The 20,821-nt window shown below is 48.4% G+C and overlaps 1 protein-coding gene across 3 annotated transcripts in view; it reads right to left on the bottom strand.

Moving 5' to 3' along the window:
- Positions 1-20,821, bottom strand: part of LOC125948822 (uncharacterized) — a 324,894-nt gene that overhangs the window by 8,580 nt on the left and 295,493 nt on the right. For 2 of the 3 annotated variants that reach the window (XM_049675283.1, XM_049675282.1), the window contains exons 2-3: positions 16,150-16,700; positions 3,616-3,775 (exon numbers count right to left, since the gene is read on the bottom strand). In XM_049675283.1, coding sequence (XP_049531240.1) covers positions 3,616-3,775; positions 16,150-16,194 — 205 coding nt within the window. In that variant the 5' untranslated portion in view covers positions 16,195-16,700. The remainder of the gene's footprint in view (positions 1-3,615; positions 3,776-16,149; positions 16,701-20,821) is intronic. The other variant, XM_049675284.1, reaches the window with a different exon arrangement.

Below are 20,821 nucleotides of genomic sequence, written 5' to 3' on the forward strand. Positions count from 1 at the left end.
TTGGACAGTGATTGGATTTCGGGACGCCGACCACCAGCGGCATCGTTATCGTCTTAATGGTTTTTGTTGTTTTCCGTCGCCGTCGCCGTCGCCGCCACCATCGCGCAAATCATTATACGATTAGCGCGACGCTAGATACAAGCCGGTGGATTAGCGAATGACTTCCCGTCCGGTGCTGGCAGCATCAACAGCAATAACCACAGACCGGATGGAAGCGAAAGCGAAACCGACGGTGCAAATGAGAAATACCACTCCGAAGGGAGTCCGGTCACCAACTGCCCGGTTGGTGACTTCGGACTTTGAAAGATGTTAAGCGGAAGAAGTACTTCCGCAAACGTTGGCAGCCCGGTCGGTTCGGATCGGGTTTGAATTACTCCATAATGATAATCTTTATCAGCAAGGCTGATAATGGCGAACAACACAAACAAGTTGCAAGCGATACCCAACGGCCTAGAGGACAGGAGTTTCCCTTTCGCGCTGCAATCACCCGAACCGAACTGGCCACTGGACAACGACCGTGTGGTTTAAAGGTATATTATGACTTCAACCTTGTGTAACGACAATCTACAAATTACCATGTTCACGGGAGATGCTCCGTGCGCCGAGAAGGTGTCTCACTTTCCTCATCTCATTCACGCCGATGTGATAAGATGAAAGTACACACGCACACACACACACACACACGCACAGGTGGGGTGAGATAAACGTTGTGTCAGCTGGTAATGACATAGGCCCTGGATAGGATACTCCCTCCTGGGTGGAGAAGCTAATTAATGAAATCATAAGTTGTGTCATTAACAGGTACAGCCTCGCTCGCAGCATAACTAATGAGCACTACGTGCATGGTGATAACCTTGGACAAGGAGAAGGACAAGGTCTGCAAGCGCGTGGTGCTGAGGCCCTTGCTTCGTTAGGGCCCTTGCCCTTATTGCCAAGACAGTGGCAACGACACAGAACGATACATTGATGAATGTGACTGAACTAAACTAATTTACGATTTAATGGGCTTGCTGCTGGAATGGCCGGGCTCGTTTTATAGCGTGGACGACATGCAGTTACTTCCCCGGCAAGCTTAGCCAATCAAATCCTGGCGCTCGTTTACCAGACCTGGCCAGACATTTCCCAGTCCTCCCAACGGCGACTTTCTTGCGTCGTCGTGGATGGAAAAATGGAAAGCAAACGAAAAATTAATCCGGAAAACTTAATTGAAAATGCATCGCCATTGCATTCGCAGTGCTTTTCCTCTTTCGCTTAATGCGATGCACATGCCTTTGCATAAAGCAGTTTTCAAGCAGCAGCACGAAAGTCCGATCGATACCCCGATGATGCATGTTTTGCATAAGCTGCATCCACAGGTACCGAACATACCGACCACAAGCTGGATGGAAACTCGACAACAAATGCAACCGTGCAATCGGTGCTGGTACGTTTCTGTTCTGTGTGTTGCAGCCCAAGTGGTTGTGGTATTGCTGGCTCCCAAGTACTCCAACCATCAACGTACAGGAGACGTGCCGTGCCATCATATCCAGCTGCTATTTTCACCTACCACCGAAAGCTACTCTAACCCCAAAAGCATGCAAAAACCCTCTCTCTCTCTGGTACCTGGAATCTGAAGCAGGAGTAAGAAATTAATTTGCACTCCATTTTTCTTGCTTCTATCGTGCGGTACCGATCGTGAATCCGGCCACATTCACACAACATCGTACGATGTTGCTCCGGTGCACAACCTGGTCCTACACTGTGCTAGCTGAGACCTGCCCGAGACCATGTGAGAGTTTTCATTGAATTTTCCACTTCATCAGCGTTGCCAATCGGAAGGTAGATTCAATTTCAGATTGGCAAGATCAGACCCCAAAAAAAGGTAAGGAAGGGGGCACAGAGAACAAACTGCCAGTCTCGGCTTCTGCATAGTTTCCTTTCGAAAATATAAGCTGCTTCCTCCCTCCCGGAAAGCTGTGGAAACATTCTAGGGGCTTCCATTCTTTTTCGAGCCATTTTCCATTTTCCTCTCGGTCAAGCCATGATAGAGAGAGAGAGAGAGAAAGAGGGAAAACTCCAAGAAGTGATTCTATTCGGCCATTAGGTCCGGCCAGGGCCGGAATGGAAACGGCCAAACCCCTGACGGATGATAAAAATTGATTTATGCTCTTCTGGTTCACCTTAACGCTGGCACGGGGCGAGGAAAAACAGGGAACAGATTTCACTCTCGGTGCTAACGGTACAGATTGGCCTTTCATGGACGTCATGTCGTCGCAACCATTTGCACCTGACCAACCTGGGATGAGTGTCGGTAATGAATGCCGCTGACGAGTGTTCTCTGGAGCGAGAGATTCCTTTTTTAATCCTGTTAATTGTCTGCTCCGATGAAAATCTCACATTTTATGTACGGGACATTCAATCAGTCACACCATTCACAACGGTCTAGCACGCGGTCTCGTCCAGCCTCGGATATAATGCCGGCGAGATGCTTACGTTTCATTTGATTAATTTGCAACATAATTCCGTTTGGCTGCAGCTGACATTTGCCGAGACCGAGCAGAAGGTTGGAAGGTCCAACAGCTTCATCTGATGAACCTTCAATGCAATCAATTAGGGGCCGGATGAAGGCATCATGGGCAACATCATGCCCCCCCCCCCCCCCCAATCGGGGATCAGGGAATGAAGCTGCAACGTTTTAGCGGAAGCACTTGGATCCGGATTTTCCTACTTTTTCCCCCGGCCCCTGCTGTTAAGAGAGTCACTCGTCGCCTGGAGTGCTTTTTGATGTCGCGCCTGGCGAGAAGGACGCCCGTCGTGTTCGTCTGTTCGCAGCAGGAAAACATCCAGCCTTGGGCTGCGTGCCGGGGAGCAGAACACGATCACTAGCGCGATGCGTTTACGGCCAGTTAGGTGACTCTTTCATCCTCTACGACCGGATACACTGCACTCGATGGATGCAAAACACCGGCGACACTGTACGGACGCACCGGGCTGAGAACCAGATACTCATTAGCTCCGATGCGCACCGGCCGCGGCAACTAACGATTAAACAAAATGAAACGAAACGAATATATTTTATCCCGCAACTCGCCGTCTACCAATGCCGTCGATCAAAGGAGGGGGGGGGGGGGCTGCAAACGGAGGAATCGACACTGAAAACAAGTCCTCCCAAGTGGTGACAAGGACACGGTGCTTGGACGCTCGAGCCAATGAGCGTTCGTAATGCGAGCTAACCGAAAGCTTGAAAGGTTGACTTCATTCCGCCGCTCGAGCTCGACCAGCGAAGGAGAACTTGACTCCGATGCTGTCGTTGCACACGTCGTAAAGTAGTCTCTGGACTGGCCAGCTGGCGTGCAGCAGCACCACGGGAGGAGGGTAAGTGTTTTCTTTGTATCATAAATGCCGGACGTCGACGTATTCACTGTCAAGCTGCTCCGTGCTCGTAAGCGATCATTTACATTTCATCAAGCCAATCGAATGTCGATCGAATGGAGCGAGAGCATTGGAGTGTTGTTGCTGTGTGTGTGTGTGTGTGTGCGTTCTTCAACACGATCATGAATTCGTGGTTCGATCAGTTAATAGGAAAAGGTCAAGCTAGGCGGCTGTTGAGAAAATCATCGCCACATCAACACTTACCAATATCGATGGTTCCGCCCTGCTGCGCATTGACGGCAATCTTGGCGAGCGCTTCATTGAAAAGGTTCGACGCGGCGGACGCTCCGTGGAGGGCCTTGAGGTACGCCTTCCCGGCACTGATCAGCTGTCGGGCGCCCGGGTTGAACTTGTCCAGAATGTTCTGCAAAGTATAAAGTAAACGAAATCCATTACTACGATGATGTGCGGATTGGCCAATAAAATAATGTTAATACACTGCATTAGCCTTTCATTATTAACCGAGAGCACCTGGAATAGGATACCTCTGAACCGGAATCCTGGAGCCAGGACCCTGGACAAAGAGAACATAAAGCTATAATGTTTATGCTACCCATTGCCGCTCACAACGACGTCTTTGCGCATAAAACTTCGTTGAGCAATGGGTTGCGATTAGAGACAGAGAGAGAGAGAGAATGAGAGAGTCAAAGGTAGAAGCCGCTTGAACTCGATGCCGCCAGGCCATTGCACAACGCGGCCGGTAATGAGCATGGTAGGAACGAACATGGATATAATGGGCATCTAAAAATGTTCCGATGATCATCTCCTCATCATCATCGTCGTCGTGGGCATCATCATCTCGGTACCAGATGGCCACGTACCGGAGTTTCGCGGAGCAACACGGATGGCTGACGTTCTCTGGTGCCCGATGGCCCTATCTTGCCATCTCCAATCGCCACTGCGACGTCCCCAGAGTAGCAGCAGCAGCAAAAGCAGCAACAGTATTCGAGGCGTACAAAATCGAAACGTGCACCGAACGTCAACCACAATTACCAGCGACATTAAAACCAATACTAATGGGCGTCATCGGACGACGGTGAAGGCCTCCGGTCTCAGGAGGTGCAGGAGGTCGTGGCCCTTCGCCCGAGCTCTCGTATGGCTTCGCTTCAATATTTTACACCTAGCAACGCAACGCACTAGAAGCGGATGCTGCGCCGAAGGAGATGAGCAACCGGTGAGGTCATCGAAATCGAAAATCGTGACGATGACGCTCAAGACATTGAAACTGGAGGCGAGGAGGATTCTATGATGTTTCCGGTCAAAGGTTTCGCTCACGGAATGTAAAGGTTCTACGGCCAAGGCACGGTGGTCTGCTGCGTAATAGCTTTTTAACATTGTTAGCTAAACTCCATTTAAAATCATTTAAAGCAGCCAATTCCGAACGTTGGATCATCGGAAAGCGACGGAAAATGAAAATGTTTATCCAATAAGCGGCAGCTCATAAGATAATCGAACATCCCGGCACGTGTAATGCATCGTAACGATAACCTTTTCTCACCGGCTGTGGCTAAAAGATCAATTTATGGGCATAAATAACTTCACAAAGACGACACCGCGTGTCTGATGAACCAATAGCACCATCATACACCGGGGGAACATGGGAACGCCGTCGGTCAATTTATGGAAATTGTCATAAAGCACGATTTCTCGATCAATCAAACGCCACCAAATGGCGGATGGCGAAGGGTGTGTGAGTGACTACCGGGAATGCTACCGCCGGGGCACACGTTTCGCTTCGATCGCAAAAGCTCACGACACGACGCGACGCGACGTTCGATGAAATTCCATTTTCCGATGCAAAACAGGTCGATGGAGCGAAAGGGGGCGGAAGAAGGCACTCCGATAAGGAATGGTCTTCTCGTGCGACAAACAACTTCCGGCTGCGGTGGCACCGATGGTGATGCTGCTGGTAGGGAAGCGCATAAATTTTGTATTCATCCACAGCGCAGCCATTCGGTGCCGCTTATCGCGTGAAGGATCAAACTAAGGGATGGAAGCGGATCCGAGCAGGACCAAAAAGTGGCACTTTCTATCGCAAAAACGGACGTCTGGCGGATTTTTACTCGAACCATAATCGGAGTTAAACACGATGAACTTTTATTGATTGATGTATTGTTGAAGGAGATTTCTATTTTTGATCGATCCTCTCGACAACGCATCTCGTTGGAATACGACGCGAATGGTGCTTACAGTGTAGCATGGTTTATTTATGATGTTCGCATGCTTTACATACGCCCATGTTCTGTCGGATAGGATGCAGAGCTGGGCCATCTCATGAATCACATACAGCGAAGCGCTCGGGCCATCAATAAACTCGATTAGCTTCATCCGGAAAATTCGGTTGAAAAAGTTGCTCCTCTTCCAGCGATTTGGAGCTTCATGTAAAGCATTCGCGAAAGCAAATTGAATCATGTCAGCGAGCTTTAAACATTACGTATGAAGCTCATGATTATTCCACTTCTAAAATGGCCGAGTAGTAGCGCGAGTAGCGAGTTTAGTAGCGAACGTCACAAAAACCGAAGCAAATGATAACCGGACATGGTCACTTCTTTCACAAGTACAAAAAAAGGTAATACTTTTGATGAAAACAAATTGGCTGCACATCGAAGGTGGCGCGCTAGCAAACATTTTCCATTAGCAGCTGGCAGTCAAATTCAACTTTTAATGAGATAACTTTTTCTAATGCAATTCCCGCCGAACCTGTCGAACCTTTTCGCTCCGGCAGCATTCCATTTCCGGCATCCCCGAATGTCCATGAGGAGGAAATTATACAAAAAAATATATACGTAAGCAAACTTCGGGATCAGGTGAACAGGTTAAGGGAAAAGAAACGAAGAAAAAAAAAATCGGCCACAACGAAAATGCAGAAAAAAAATGTGTGTCGAAAACCCACGGTTCCGTCATCCGCCAGTGCCCGATGCAAACGATGCCGTCCTGGAAGTTGCCTGGGAGTAGAGCAACTTTCCGCGCCATCTCGGTTATGATGCTATCGCGAAAGCATATAAAAAGAAGCATAACTCTTTAAGGTAGCCGGCGAGATGGTTCGTGCCAGGACGAAAAGCAACGCAAGGAGTGTAATCCGATTTTCCCGCGTGCGGCTTCTCCTCGAATGAACAGCCTCCCGCAACGACCACCGGCGGCTGTTTGTCTGGCTGGGGGTTGCGTATGTGTTTGTTTTTACTTTCTGCTCAAACGCTCCTTCCATTTTCTCACCAAACAAAGGATCGGAGGGGGAGGGGAGAGGGGCGAAACAGTGTGGCAAACACGTTTTGGGATGGCAACAAAAAAACAAACCGGCGATGCGAGTGCGAGAAGAGCCACCTCTTCAAGAGGGAGTGCAAACGTATCCCGAAAACTCAATTGTGTATCGTTTGGTCGGAAAGGATGCTTAGAAAAAGACGTTCCCCGCTTAAGACGGACCATCTCTAGACATTGTCTGTCTCGTTTCGGGTGTAGCAACAACCAAACAACCATTATCGATGGCGTCACTAAGCCTGGTAGCAGCCTGGCGTCATTGTAGCAAACCGGCACCGGAGCTGCTAGTCTGTGTTTAGAAGGTGAAACTAATGCGAACATGGTGTGTGATGATCCGGGATGTTAAAAAGTTGCGTAAATTATTGTAATAGGAGTCCGCAAACTTTCCACTCTTATCAGAACCCTGTATTAAAGGGTACCCAAAGCACCATTATGTAAGATAATGGTTACCAAGTTCATTAGGTTAATGATGCGAATGTAATGTGAACCTCCCCCCTTCTAAGTTACACTCAGATCACAAGCCTTGTACTTGAATTTTGTGGTAAATTTAAAGAGGATTCAATATTGTGGGATGCTTCCAGCCTGATTAAATTTACAAAATATTCCAAAACATACTCGAGGTATCCACATGCGAGATTCTGTGGCATATTAAATCCCTGGAACACGATTTAAATTTGATTTCAAACGTTGCCTAGCGCTGGCTAGGGCCGGGCCCCCAATTCCCCAAGCAAATAACCGACCAGCGAGGACACCCGTTGAGGGTCGGTCACCACACAATTACGAGCAGAATCATCATGCTCTCTGCATACGATTATCATCATACCGTGGCTCACTGGAGATACCAACAGCAATTCCCCTAAGGTACCGGGCCCGGCATGGGATGGTATTTTTATGCGTCGCGAGAGAGTTGTCCTTTCCGGTTTGATGGATTGCCAGGTCAACTGCCTAACCTACGTGGAAAACAGCAAAAACCTTTCCCCGAACCCGGGCACCGAAGTGGGGGTTTGCGAGTTAAACATTACGGTAGAAGAGTGACACGTGGCTATATTCCTTCGGTCGGGGTAAAGTGACCAAAACCTCGACTCCATTCTCGACATGCCAGTCCGTTCGTTCGTTCGTTCATTCGTCCTAGTGGAAGCCAATGAAGTGCTACAAACAGAGCGAACGATGGTGATCGGGAAGGACAGTTGCGATTTCTTTTTTAAGGCCCACGCTGCCGCAAATGGCTTCTGCAAGTTGTTAATGGTTGGTACTGGCCGGACTTAAGGAACCAAACGTGACGAATTGTGACCGTGCCGACTCTAGGCTGAATCTTAGCGAAAAGCGAATTCTTAATAGCATTATGGCTGCGCACGCCAGCCGCTTCGTCACGGTATCTGCACGGTTGGTCCTTCGAAACCGGCCGCTAAAGGTATGAGCATTACTGCTTGTGCCGATGAAGTTGGTAACCGTCGTTTGCTTCTTCAGCGCAAGAGACCACCACCGTAAGTCCGGTCTAATTCCTACCTTAAGGAGAAGCCCTATTTACGGGTCACAGATAATGGGTATCCGGGCCCGAGCCTGGTCTACTCGGCTCTCTCCCTCTCTGTGCTTAAAGCTTGCCAGTTATAGCAGGGCACGTGTTTCTAATCAACGTATTTGAGGCACGGCAACGGCCGAACGTGAACACTGTGCAATATGCAACGTTGATAACGAAGCAACATTCATTGCCACGGGAAAGCGTCTCGCAGGGTAGCTTATGTTCCCGGAGGATATTAAAAGATTAACTCGCGCGTAATCGTTTTATATCCTCCAACACCAGGCCCACACCGGTATCTCATCGCGAACCCATCGCATAAGCTCTGTAAAGCGAGATTCATTGCAATGAATCTTTAATTTGGCTTCATACCTCACACTCATCATCAAGCGCGAGCATATCATGTTGCTTCACACGTCAGACGTCACGGAACAGGCCCGGGAATGGTTACTTTTTAGTACAATGTGCTGTGATTTTCCGCAGGACGGTGCCACCATGAGGGAAAAAAGCAATTCGGTCAAAGGAATTGTCTCGCCGCTTAATTAACGTGCGGTGAAGGCCCGTATCGTCCTGCAGCCCTTCCAATGAAACGGAATACATGACGCCAAAGCGTTGGAAAAAAATTGTAAAGCGACGTGCTGGCGAAAGAGCGACGACTCCTTTCGTTCGTTTGTAAAATCGTCTCGCCAGCAGCAGTCTCGCCGAGGAAAAGCCTGTCACCCAGCAGGTGTCGGATAAATTTTCACTCCTCCTTCCTCTGCTCTCTCTTGTTTCTCTGTTGCCTTTAACGAAGGGCCGCTGGAAAATCCTCTCACCGAAGACAAAAGGGTACTACTACCGCTCTGCTACGTCCTGGCGACGGCGGCGGTGCTACAGTCGCCAGTGCTGCTCTAATGCTTTAATGTGAATGACCGGCCAACATTGTCCGTGCCGCCGGTCAACATACGCCGGATGGGCGGATTTAATCCGCAGCAAACCGGCGACGGCACTGGAGGATTACTGTCGTCCCAACGACGGCATTACTCTGCTACCGGTAGCCAGAAGGTGTCAGGTGTGTGGCTGCCATTACGGCTAGAGTGGAAATCACTAACGAGAATAGCGAAAAACGAAAGATAAAGGGAAAATCAAGGCGTACGAACTGTTGCAGAAAGGCCCATTTGGAGGCTCCGTCCTTCTTGAAGAGTTCGGAACGATTTTTTCCCAGCTGGAAGTTGAGCGAAAGAAAAAGAAATATACCGTCCATACCGCCGGTGTTTGGGGCGGAAAAATCCTGGCCAATCGGACGGCCAACTTTTGGCCAGGATTTGTGATGATGAATGAGGGGTCCGGTGTAGGGCTTAAGGTGACAATTCTTCTTTTCTTTTTCCGATTTTGTGTTCCGGAGCACGAGGCGGCCAATCGACCATTATGATACCGAGAGCACGAGAGTACTGAGGTAATGCGGTACGGTTTGCCAGGGGGAGGGAGATCCTCGGGATTCGAAAGGATTTTCACCGAACATGACAAACCCCAGCTGGTCCAAGGGATTACGGGGCTTCGGATGTGGTGGATTAGTAGTGTGGTCACCAAATGGATTTCGGATTTCGACGGTATTTTCGATTCGCCATTCCATCGATTCGCACAACTGCACATCAAATATGTTTCAAATATGTGTGTGTGTTAGTGTGCGAAATCAAGGCGAAACAAGTTTTATTGAAATCCATGTTCCATAAATGGCCTTTCAATTGGTGCGCCGTTAAATCGATTCTACAATTGTCCTGCGATTGAATTATCATTCATTGTAAAAAAAGAAACAACACAACAACACTATTTATCGTCGTCGAAAACGAACTTTACGCTGTAATTGACTTTATGTTGAACCCGTTCCTGGCGCCCCATTTACCACCCTTTCCAGCACGTGCACGTGGCATCGTTTGGCTGGTTAGTTTATCGGAAAATCCTTCCGACGTAAACAGCACAAGCAAGCGATCGGTTGTGGAAAGCTGGTTCGATTTAATTTTCCGTAACCAGAGCGAGAGAACGCCGGAGAAACGACGACGGCGACGACGACGAGGCAATCCAATTTATCGGCGATTTGTTTTTCCGCTTCCGTCCATTTTGCGCTGCTTTTGGCGGAACGGCAACTACTACTAGAGGTTCTTCTTCTTTCTGATCTCTGCTGGCTGGCTGCACCGTTGTTTGCGCTAACCCGGGAGTAGTGCCCGGAAATAAATATTCTTCGTTCCGGAACAGGGCACTCGTTCTGTTCCGCTCGCGCAAAGCAAGCCCATCTGCTGCGGTGCATCAGTGCCGGTTGCATCATCCAGGGCGCCTCGATAGTGTATCGAGGGAATCGATTGCGATTTCGGTGATTCACGCATTTGCTTCGTATCGTTCCGTTTTTGAGGGGGGGGGGGGGGGGGGGGGGGCAACATAACTGGGTGAAAGTGTTCCAAGCAATTTGCGAAGGAATAACAATGAAGTGAAAGAATATTCAACGAAATCGTTTAACAGTTAACAGGTTCTGCACTTGGACACGACGTGAAATGCATTTTGTTGGCAAAGTTTTTACTAAAAAGCTGTCGTCACTTAGCACCATCACTACAGCAACGCGTTTCAGATGGGACAATAAATCAATTAGATTACCAAATGTCACTGTCCGTGTCGCCCAGACTTGACTGTCACATCGCAGCAAGGAACGCTGAGTGTCCCGAGGGGGAACCGCTCTTGTTGGTCTGTTTTATGGTAAAGCAAGTGAGCCACAAAAGACACAAAATCTCCTTCCGAACGAGACAGCACGGTTCCATGTTCCGAAAATCATAAAACTCCTGCCGCAGTGTTCGGCTGGTATTTATCCAGAACCGGTAACTCTCTCAAGAGTTACCAACTTGCCAACAGATCCACAGACACCGGCGAGACCGACCGACCGACCAACCGACCGGCAGACTGTGCGCCGTTGCCAGAGTTGGCCTCAGTTGTCAATTGTATTGTCAATTTTATCTCTATTGTAACATTGACACTGCCAATAGCCCGAGGACCCTTTGCTTTGTGAGGAGCAAGAGGAGAACGGGACAGAGAAAGGGTGGTAAGAAGAACTCGAACTTCCATCGGTGAAGTTTCGCTCGTTGCGATGGTGAAAATCAGAATACAAGCAGCCAGCAACCAGCGTGCAAATGTTACCAAGGGAAATTTTCCCTCCACTCTTTCTCTATGTCTCACCCTCCAAAGTTGAGTTTCCATTTGCTTTTCTCTCATCTAACCGTCTCACACACACACACATACACACACGCAGACGTGTCTTTCGAACGAGGACCGCATGGAAAATGCTGTGAATTCAAGGCCCAAACAGGAAACGGTGTCTTCCGGTGCAAGTAAATAGGATTGTTCCTTCCGGAGTTTCGGGCGACATATGCGACACGACAAACTTGTACTTGCCTGCGTTAAGAGGCGAAGGTGATAGCACATGCTACTACTAGTCCCTAGGCTGGGATAGTAACCATTTTGCATCTGGTTTCGAATTCGTGTTACACCGTCAAGTGACTGTGACGGTGGAGCCAACAAGGATCACAATGAACGATATTTGGTGTCGCCTTCGACTGGGTTCAATGTCAAATCGATAACGCGAAAGAAGGGCCCCGTAAGGCGTTCCAAGCCACACTATAGCCCCACGATGCCATCATTGTCTTGTGCCTTGTGTGTGTGTGTGGATGTGGATTAAGCAAAAATAGAAAGCTTGAGCCGTTACCAGCAACAACATCTTGACACATGACTTACAGACCCTTCTTCTGGCAGCAAAACAATGAACTTTCTGCCTCGCATCTGTTGCCGAAAAGTTATGGCAGAGCTATCCTTTCGCTGCGTTCGGAGGCGTTTACTTGGGGTACCTTCTTCTATATGCTTCTGTGTTGCTCCTTCCGTGCGGAAGGCTATGACTATGAGTTTCATCACGCTTCGTTTGTGGCTCTTGATGTGACGATTTTCTTACAAAAGTATTCCCGTATCCAAATGGTGAAATACGATGGATTCCTTCTGCGTGGAATCCGTATTCACCGAAACTTTTCCGTTCACCGTTGCTGGCTGATGAGATCCTGGTGATGGCAGCATCTTCAGTAGCCGAAAGAAATTTATATCACTTTATGCCAGATGTTGACGTCAAAGGGAGGCATGACATATGGGAGGGATCGAAAAAGGGGACCTGACTCCGATGATAGTGCCATTTACCATTCCGTTCCATAAACCTATGAAAAGGTCGGAAGCGACAGTAGGTATGGATGGTTTCAGATCAATTCTTCCGGAGACAATTTATCTACCTGGAGCGGGCTTAAGTGAATGAAGCATTGTTCTTATCAACTTTATTCTACTGTTTCCCCAATAGAGCCATTAATATGACGGACTGCTCAAAAATACTATTCACCCATAAAGTGTTTTTAGAAGAAGTCAGAACGGAAAGAAATGAATAAATCAACTGAAAATATTAACAGATTTTCTAGATTTGTGTTATAAATCATCGTTCATATCTAGCAAAAGGTTAGTTAACTGGTTGAAAAAGATATCTCAATCCTGAGATCCTTGACCCTTCCAGAAGAGATTCGAATAAATTCCCCGAAAAACCGTCTGTGAAGATACACTCTGATACCACAATCGTTTTATCCACTCTACGAGATTTTCCTGGACCTTCCCCGTAGGTCCTTTTTAGTCTCCTAAGCTTCCCGCGAGTCACGCTGACGACCTAAATGATTTCACTCAAAGCATGACATTGCGACGCTGCCTCAGAAAGTGAAGACTCAGCTCATACAGCGAAATCGCGTCAGAAAGCGTTCCGGTGAAGCGTGCAGAGTGCAACCCTGCAGCCATCAAGACGATGGCAACTTGAAGCAACAAATTAGAAAGATAAGAAAATTTGTCATTCTTGCCAGGGACGCCGGTCGTTGCGATGGTGGTGTGCTGCCAGCGATGCACAGGAATCTTCTCCTTATCTTTGGTTATTTCTTTTTGTTCTCACTTCTCCACCGTGTGCTACCGACCGGGCACTAAAGTGTGGATGCTTCTTGGTCGCCGAACCATTCACTCGAGCCACAAAACATTCCCGGGAACCCAAGACCATCGAAAGAGAAATGTGCTTTTTCGTTGCGAAGTTTTGATATTCTTTCATCCCTCAAGGAGTCAATAAAGGACGCTTGAATGGATTTCTTTTCTTCAAACGAACAAAAGCGCTCGGTAAACAAGTGCAACGCAAAAAAAAGACTAACGAGCGCAAATCGAATCATGTCAAGTTCAGGTCGTCTGTCGTCTCGGAACTCTCTCGGAGCCAGAAAGCAGCAGCACCCGGAGTCGCCACCGGCCACAGCAGGTGAAATCTGGTAAAACACATCGAGCGTAATGTCTTGCACGACGTAGACAACACGATCCTTATAATGGATCCGTGACCACCCGACAGACGGGGCGGATGAAAGGAAGAAGGAAGGTCTCAGCCACCCAATCCCCACAAGCGGGCGCCGGCAAAGGGAACAGATTCTAAGCATTACGCTTTCGCATCTTCGTCCTTGGGCCGGGCGCTACCGTGGAAGAATGCCCGCGGCGACCGGCATGACGATAATGGTAATCATGACTGTGTTGAATTTCATTTCGCTTAATCTAGCAGAAAACATGAAGCCCTGAAGTGGAAGGCAAAACAATTCAGCTCCCCCTGCTCTCCCGGTTTCTGTCTCGTCAGCAGCAGTCGTCGTGGTGGAGGACCCGATACCACTAAACGCTAAAGACGCTGTTTAAAGGGACTAGCGCGACGCGTTCCGGAGCTCGCGGTGCTCGTGCTTTCAAGTAGCCGGTCCCTAACGAGGGTCTGGTTCTTGTGGACGACGAAGCAGAAGCACTAGCACCAGCCTCTCGTTCGAGAGAGAGAGATTTATTCCATTAACCGTTTTGTTTTCGTTCCGCGTTTATTGCCCTAATAAATAGCCAATTCGGTGTAATGCTCGCAATTAGTAGTCCACCAAGCGTCCGCCGTAAGTTCTCTTCTTCGGTCTTTGGTGGGGGGAATTATTTTTAGCAAGGTTCTTTATGCCTCGTTTAGCCCAAGGTGGCGTCAGTGGATGATGACCACGGCTGTGGGATGGCCCACTGAAGCTCAATAACGACAGCTAATCCATTAAGCACCTTACGATACTGATACAACCTTGTTGGAAACAATGTAATTTAATGCAGCTCGTCCCCGGTTTCCGTTGAACTCTGATCTTGTCCTTCAATGTTCATCTTGCTACCAAAACGAGGAGCTCATCGATAGCCTTGTAAACATTCAAACCCCACAACTACTACTACTGCTCAATCTACTTATTTGTATCCATGGTGATAGAACGCATCATAGGAGCTTCGAAGCTTTGTGCAGTGACCCGCAGTCTACTTCGATTGCTACATAGTCGCTTCATCGCCAATGGCACCTTCTGTGTCCTCCGAACAAGGGATTACAAAGGCGTTTGCCAGGAATCACAGTGACCGTAGCTGGCCGGACTACGGATGTAACAGCGGCCGGAACAAATCAGACACAATTCATCAACCTAGCACGAGGTGTAGTTGCTTGCGTTCAGCTCCCTAGTCTACTCTGACCCCCGGACAATGTTTCCATGAGCCCGGCTCGGTGGCATCCAACAACAGCATCCCGGCGCGTAATGTTCACTCATTCGCAAACAGGGACTGGGACACACCACTGGACACGCCGGGGATCGGGAGTACGCTCGTACTTATCTCTAAAGCACAGCACTGCCCCCAATTGAACTACTGACCATGGTTGCCAATGTCGAACACCGGTGATCCGGTGGGCGTCAACAATGCTTCCTCGCTGCTGCTGCTGCTGCTGCTCGTCCAACTGGAATGGACCCTGTCACCTACCGACCGTTGATAAGGCTTAGGCGGCGTGTCGGCAATACCTGACGCCGTGGTCCGAGCACCGAGCCGGATTCCTGACCGTCCGGATTCATCCGTTTGCACTATCGTCCAACGGATAGCCGGCGCTGCCGTGTACTGCATGTCATCCTCTCGAATCCACGGGCTCACCAACAACCAGAGTATCATAAATATGCACACTCCAGGGCCAGGGCCAGCATCCAAAAGGCAACGGGAAAACGGACTACAGGAGCCACGCACCTGTGGCAGGGTACCGGGTGGCAGGCGACCTTTGTCACGATACCGAGCATAACGAAACGAGTGCTACAGTTTGCCGTGCTGTCCAGTTTGCCAACCGCTCTGGAACCTGGGGCCTGGCATTGAACTATGCTAACCCACATTCCTACGTTCTCCTGGCACCGGCTTTGGTTCGAGTTCGAGTATGTAGTGTGCCCACATGCCAGGCCTGGCTCCCGCATTCGCCAGTGGCGGGGAGGCCTCGTGTAATCCAGAAAAGGGAACGGGGACCACCTGCCCCCCCCCCTCCTCCGCGCCGGTTCGCCTGTCATGACTCTTCATGGAAGGACCGCTTGGTTCACTTTTTGCCAGCCAGCACTAAAGCGGTCAGCACTATCGCGCGCCCGTAATCTCAGCGCACAAATGGCTGCCTTCCTACTGTGTGTGTGTACTTATGTGTGCGCCGCCCACTGGAATGCTGGAAGAATGAGGAATTGCAGAGCAGCGATCTGGAATCTCTTGACGTCAGCCGCGTGGTTGTAATTGTTTCCAATGACTCTATCCGTCAGGTGATATCAGGCGCGGCCCACGGTGAACGGTGGCCATGTGTGTGTGTGTTCCGCGAGCTCGAGGATAATGTGCGCTGGAGAGCAACGGGAATGTATGTAGCGAGAATGCATACTTTGAATAACACTTGTCCTATCATGAACAGTAACGGAAGTACTGTTGAATGCTTTTGCAACAATAATTTGCTCTTTTCAGCCCACACTTAAGTATTAACATTACAAAACACGAAACAAAACACCGGATTCTCTTACTCTTAAGCTCTTTCTGTGACGACGGGAACGGCGAAATCGGAAAGTCTGAGCACTCACCTTGTATATACCGTCGACGAGCTTAATTATTTCCTCCGTTTCCATTTTACTTTTGTCGGGTGTTTGCCGCTAAAACTTTGGAGCACAAAATCGCACTACCACCTACCACCGGCCCACTTGGGTGGTGGGCTGGTTACCGAGGGATTTTCGATCAAATCTAGATCGACTCGCTGATCGATCGTTCAAAAGGGGGATTGGACGCCCGTTGCTATTTTTCGTAGAGGAGGTGAAGCGATCGACGTGAGTTAATTAACTTGTTCCCAGCCAGCGTTGTAGCATTCACGATGCACCACAAACTATTGTCACTTCCGCCTCCCGCGGGACAGAGGGGGAGAAAATGCGAGTGGAAGACCGTTACGGAAGAAGGAGTTTCACTTTTCGAGATTTCTAAGATTCACTTTTGCTCGGTTGCAACAACACACTCACACACACGCGTGCGCGCGGACCTGCCGGGCGTTTGCGTTTCACTTGGATAACACTTTCGGAAAGCACTTTGCACTGAAACACGTTTAAACATCAGTCCATCATCGTTGTCGGTATCGAAAATAATGCTGTAAAAAAAACAAAATCAAAAAATTGATAACTTCCTTATCTTATAATCTAATCTTCTTAAAGCCCTTGTTGGTTCAGAAACACTTTGTGCAAGTCTTCATGGTAATAGAATGCACCACGTGGACACAACACATGAACGCACTAATGAAGCAGCTTCCACTTCGAAGAGCTATTTCACTTCGCAAATAAACTTCGATTGAACATGTCCGTGTCCGTTTCCCTAAACGACCGATGGAAGGATGGCAATTATACGCTGCGTCCTTATGTCGTCGCGTAACTGTTCTTGTACACCGAGATCACTATCGATGGCGGTGATTATAAATCAAGACACATGTTCCACTATTTATAGGTCTCCATGTACGACTGATTTAGGATTTCATAAGCGATGATTTATCGCATCACGAGGCGTGCGTTTATTGCCGTGAAGCCTGCTACGACAAATCATATCCGATCTTGTGTTTGGAAGCTGATTGGTGTGTCTTCTGGGAATCTGGAAGAAAGAAAAAAATAGAAACCGAACAATCAGATATTAATTTCTTAAATGTTGAAGAAAAATATACATAAAATAGTATTACAGCAATACATTTCACATGATCTAATTATGAAATATGCACCGTGTGATGCTGGAGAAGTAGTAAAAACTTAGGAGCTTACCACATTTCACCCAACCAAAGCTTCGTTTAGCTCGCGAATTAAACATAATGAAAGATCAGCTTCCGTTACGAGACGAAGCTCTGGAGAAGAAGCTCTGCTTTCACACGCGGCACGTGCAAAGCACATTGTCTAATTTCGAATTCCAAACGCGAATCCAATTTAACCCGGGCCCAAATGGCGCAGTTTACTGGTGAGACTACCGAGAAGGAGAATAGCAAATGCTGTGTGAAGCTGATTTTAATTAAATTTAATTACCAGAACTCAATCACTTTCTCTGCACTTCATCCGTTATCTAGTACGCCCCCGTCCGCCTGCCCACCCGCCTAAACTTGACCTCGGCTCCCACACGATCGTTCATCTTTCTCTTGGCTGAAAACAACTCGGATTCAACTACACCACCCGTTTCGTGACGTGGTGCAGACATAATTAAAATCGAAATTAATGAATCCAGCTTTTGGTTTGCAATTCATTCTCGATTTCATCATTTTGCGCGACCGGCAAAGAGTTTTTTAAGGGTAAAAAAAAATGAAAATTATGCATTACGATTATGTAATGCAACATTAAACAAAGATTGACTTAAACGAAACGCAAATTGGACTAGTCGGCATAGCCACACTATTTGATGGATTATTATGTTTACACTTTCGAATGCAAAACAAGTCGCTACCACATCTGTCCGCGAGCATCGTGCACCCCCTTTCCAGCCCGTCGCTCTGTATCGAGTCAAACGTATCGAGGGGTTTCGATTTAATTAAATTTATGAACCATCCACCACCAACGAGCCATCTACTGCACCTGGTTGGACCGGGCTGTCCTCGTTGATTAACTGTTTGCCCATCAGGCGAACCTTTACGCCCCATTTGAAGACACCTCAAACCCTCCCACTTTCGGCCATCTCCTATCGTTCGTCGGCTAATAAACTCGCCGAAAGCAAAATCGTTCCCGGCTCGGCCACAGTGGCTGGCCCGAAGTGTTGTTCCTTTTTTTCTGATTTTTTCCTTAAAAAACATAAACTCACTCCCGCCAACAAATCCCCACCAACAAATCGACTGGGCTGGGACGAGGGGGCAGGGTGCAATTTAAAATGCAAATATTTTGCAATTAACCACTGCCTGGCGTCCACCACCATCACCACCACCGTCGCCGCTGGATTGGCGGAAGTCCATTCCAGTCACTCCACCACGGTGGTGTACGCCCGGTTTATGCTGGCGACGAGCGGACGAAGCGGATTTTATGGACTCTGGCGGCTCTGTGGGATGTTGAATTTGTGGCCAATATTTTTTCCTGTTTTCTATTTTCCCCCGGTGTTTGGTGTTTAGGTTGGCCAGCGTCGTTCCTCCAGCAACCATCCGGACAGGCCGAAGGGAAACTTCAGTCAAAAACCACTGACCTGAAAATCTAACCCAGCTGTGGCACTCCGGCGCACTCGAGGTGACCATAAATCGATCAATCGATCACAAGCGAACTCTCCGCGCGTCGAGCGGCCACAGCATTCGCTTTCGGTTCGCTGCAAAGCCCGTGGCGGTTGAATCCGTGAATTGTTTACCAGAATGTGGGCCGAATGTTTGCCAATCTATGGTGGGATAGGGGAATCTGTGCAAAGCTATGCAAACGAATGAAGTTTGCTGCTAGTGTTTGCAGCGGCGCGTTAGAAGAACCTTTTGAGCTGATGATCAGGAACATAACTTTTTGTTGTGCATAAAAAATAGACACTTATTTCAAAACGAGCGTAAAAATGAGTTCCTTTCCATGAGCCCACAATCAAGGGGCGAATGATTCTGCAATCAAACCCCGCAGGCAAATGATACTCTTCGAAACAGGAGGCAATCGACTAGCGTTGCCCTACATATGCTCACGATTCATCGCGGTACCGATAGATGGACTGCTGCTGCTGCTGCTGCTGTAAATGAAGACCGCAGAATGGCCTCGTCAGGTATTATATGTTCGTCGCGCCCTTCACGGGCTTTCCAGTGCCACCCAGGGGCAACAAACGACTTCTCGCGTTCAGTAAAAGACCTATTCCTTTTGCGGCCCGTGCAATGAGGTACGTTGGAAGGGACGGGTGGTGGTGATAGTAATTTTAGTACGCAAAATGAAGCGAAGAAATAAGCAGCCAGCCGCTCATCGGCGGTGATGAATGGGCGTGATGATGAGAGACGATGACGCCGAAACCCGACGCAGAACGTCATCACGAATGCAATTGCTGCATTCTGGCTAATGTCGAACGGGCGAGCTTTCTATGACTTAGACGAAACTTAGACCAGGAGCATGGCGCGGTGGCCCCCTTGATCCCTCTCTGGATCTTCTTGCAGCTGATAAAATATGAGCTCATCAGTGCGCCCAGTGCGATAGAGAGTGCAGCATAATGCTTTCCAGTCTAATGAGATTTTTCCCATCACTCATGGGCACATGCCGGAAATCTGCCCCTCCGTGAGGTACGGACCGTGAGACGATGATGAAACGCAAGAATTGCCCGTCCATCCTGTCGACGAAATCGGGACGAGTTTCCAGCACGGACGGACTAGGAATGAGGCTTAATGAGAATGGTTAGAAGAAAGCGCATTCATCGTGTCTTGTCTTGCGCGATGTGTGCTACTTTTCCGAAGAGGCGACCGTGAGTGTGGTGAGTGAGATGTAAATTCCTGCCCTCGCTGGAAAGGATAGCACATTGTTGGTAGGAGACAAAGGGCGTCCTCTTTGGTAGGTATTGAGTTGTCTTCGTACGTTTTGAAAGAAACCGTTGGCGGTAGAAAGATGGGAAGCGGTAGCGTGAAACCTCTCGTGATAGATTTTGTCTCGCTACCGCTGCCGTACGACCAAACACGCCCGCCCCTAAGCACCCGACGGAGATTTATTTATTTGCTGGTAATACTTTAATTAAATCAATCGAAGCGTTACTTTTAATCCTATTTGAAGTGTTACGCCCCGACCGTCCTCCCGTTCGACGTGGTGCGTGGAAACAACACGGCCTCTGAGTCTCCCCTTTTGACGTCGAAGGTCGAGGCCATTACCGGGAACAAACCGGGTATTGGTTGGTGGGTGATGTTGACGCTACGATAATTAGTACTACCAACAGCTAAGAGCATCGGTGGCAACGGTCTAGTGAAAATCCTCAACCCATCCTATTATGAAGTCGCTGTCAAGTGGCTACTATCAGCCCAGAACCGGAGACAGGCGAGACCAAGGCGTCCTCATTGGCACCACTCACTCACACTCTGCATCGGCAGCAAAAGTTTTATGAAAGAGATTGTAATTTTAGAATGTGTTGGCATGATATTTCAGACTTCAAAATCACTTAGTCAGGAAATAATTTGTAGAAGAACTATAGGAAGTGGATTTAACAAGAGATAGTAGAAGAACTAGTAGATTTAAAGCGAGATAGTAGAAGAACTAGTACATTTAAAATTTACTAGTAAGTTCTCTGTATGATTTTTGTACTGAGAAGCATCTCAATGTTTTATATTTT

Source organism: Anopheles darlingi, chromosome 2, assembly GCF_943734745.1.
Source record: "Anopheles darlingi chromosome 2, idAnoDarlMG_H_01, whole genome shotgun sequence".
NCBI lineage: Eukaryota > Metazoa > Arthropoda > Insecta > Diptera > Culicidae > Anopheles > Anopheles darlingi.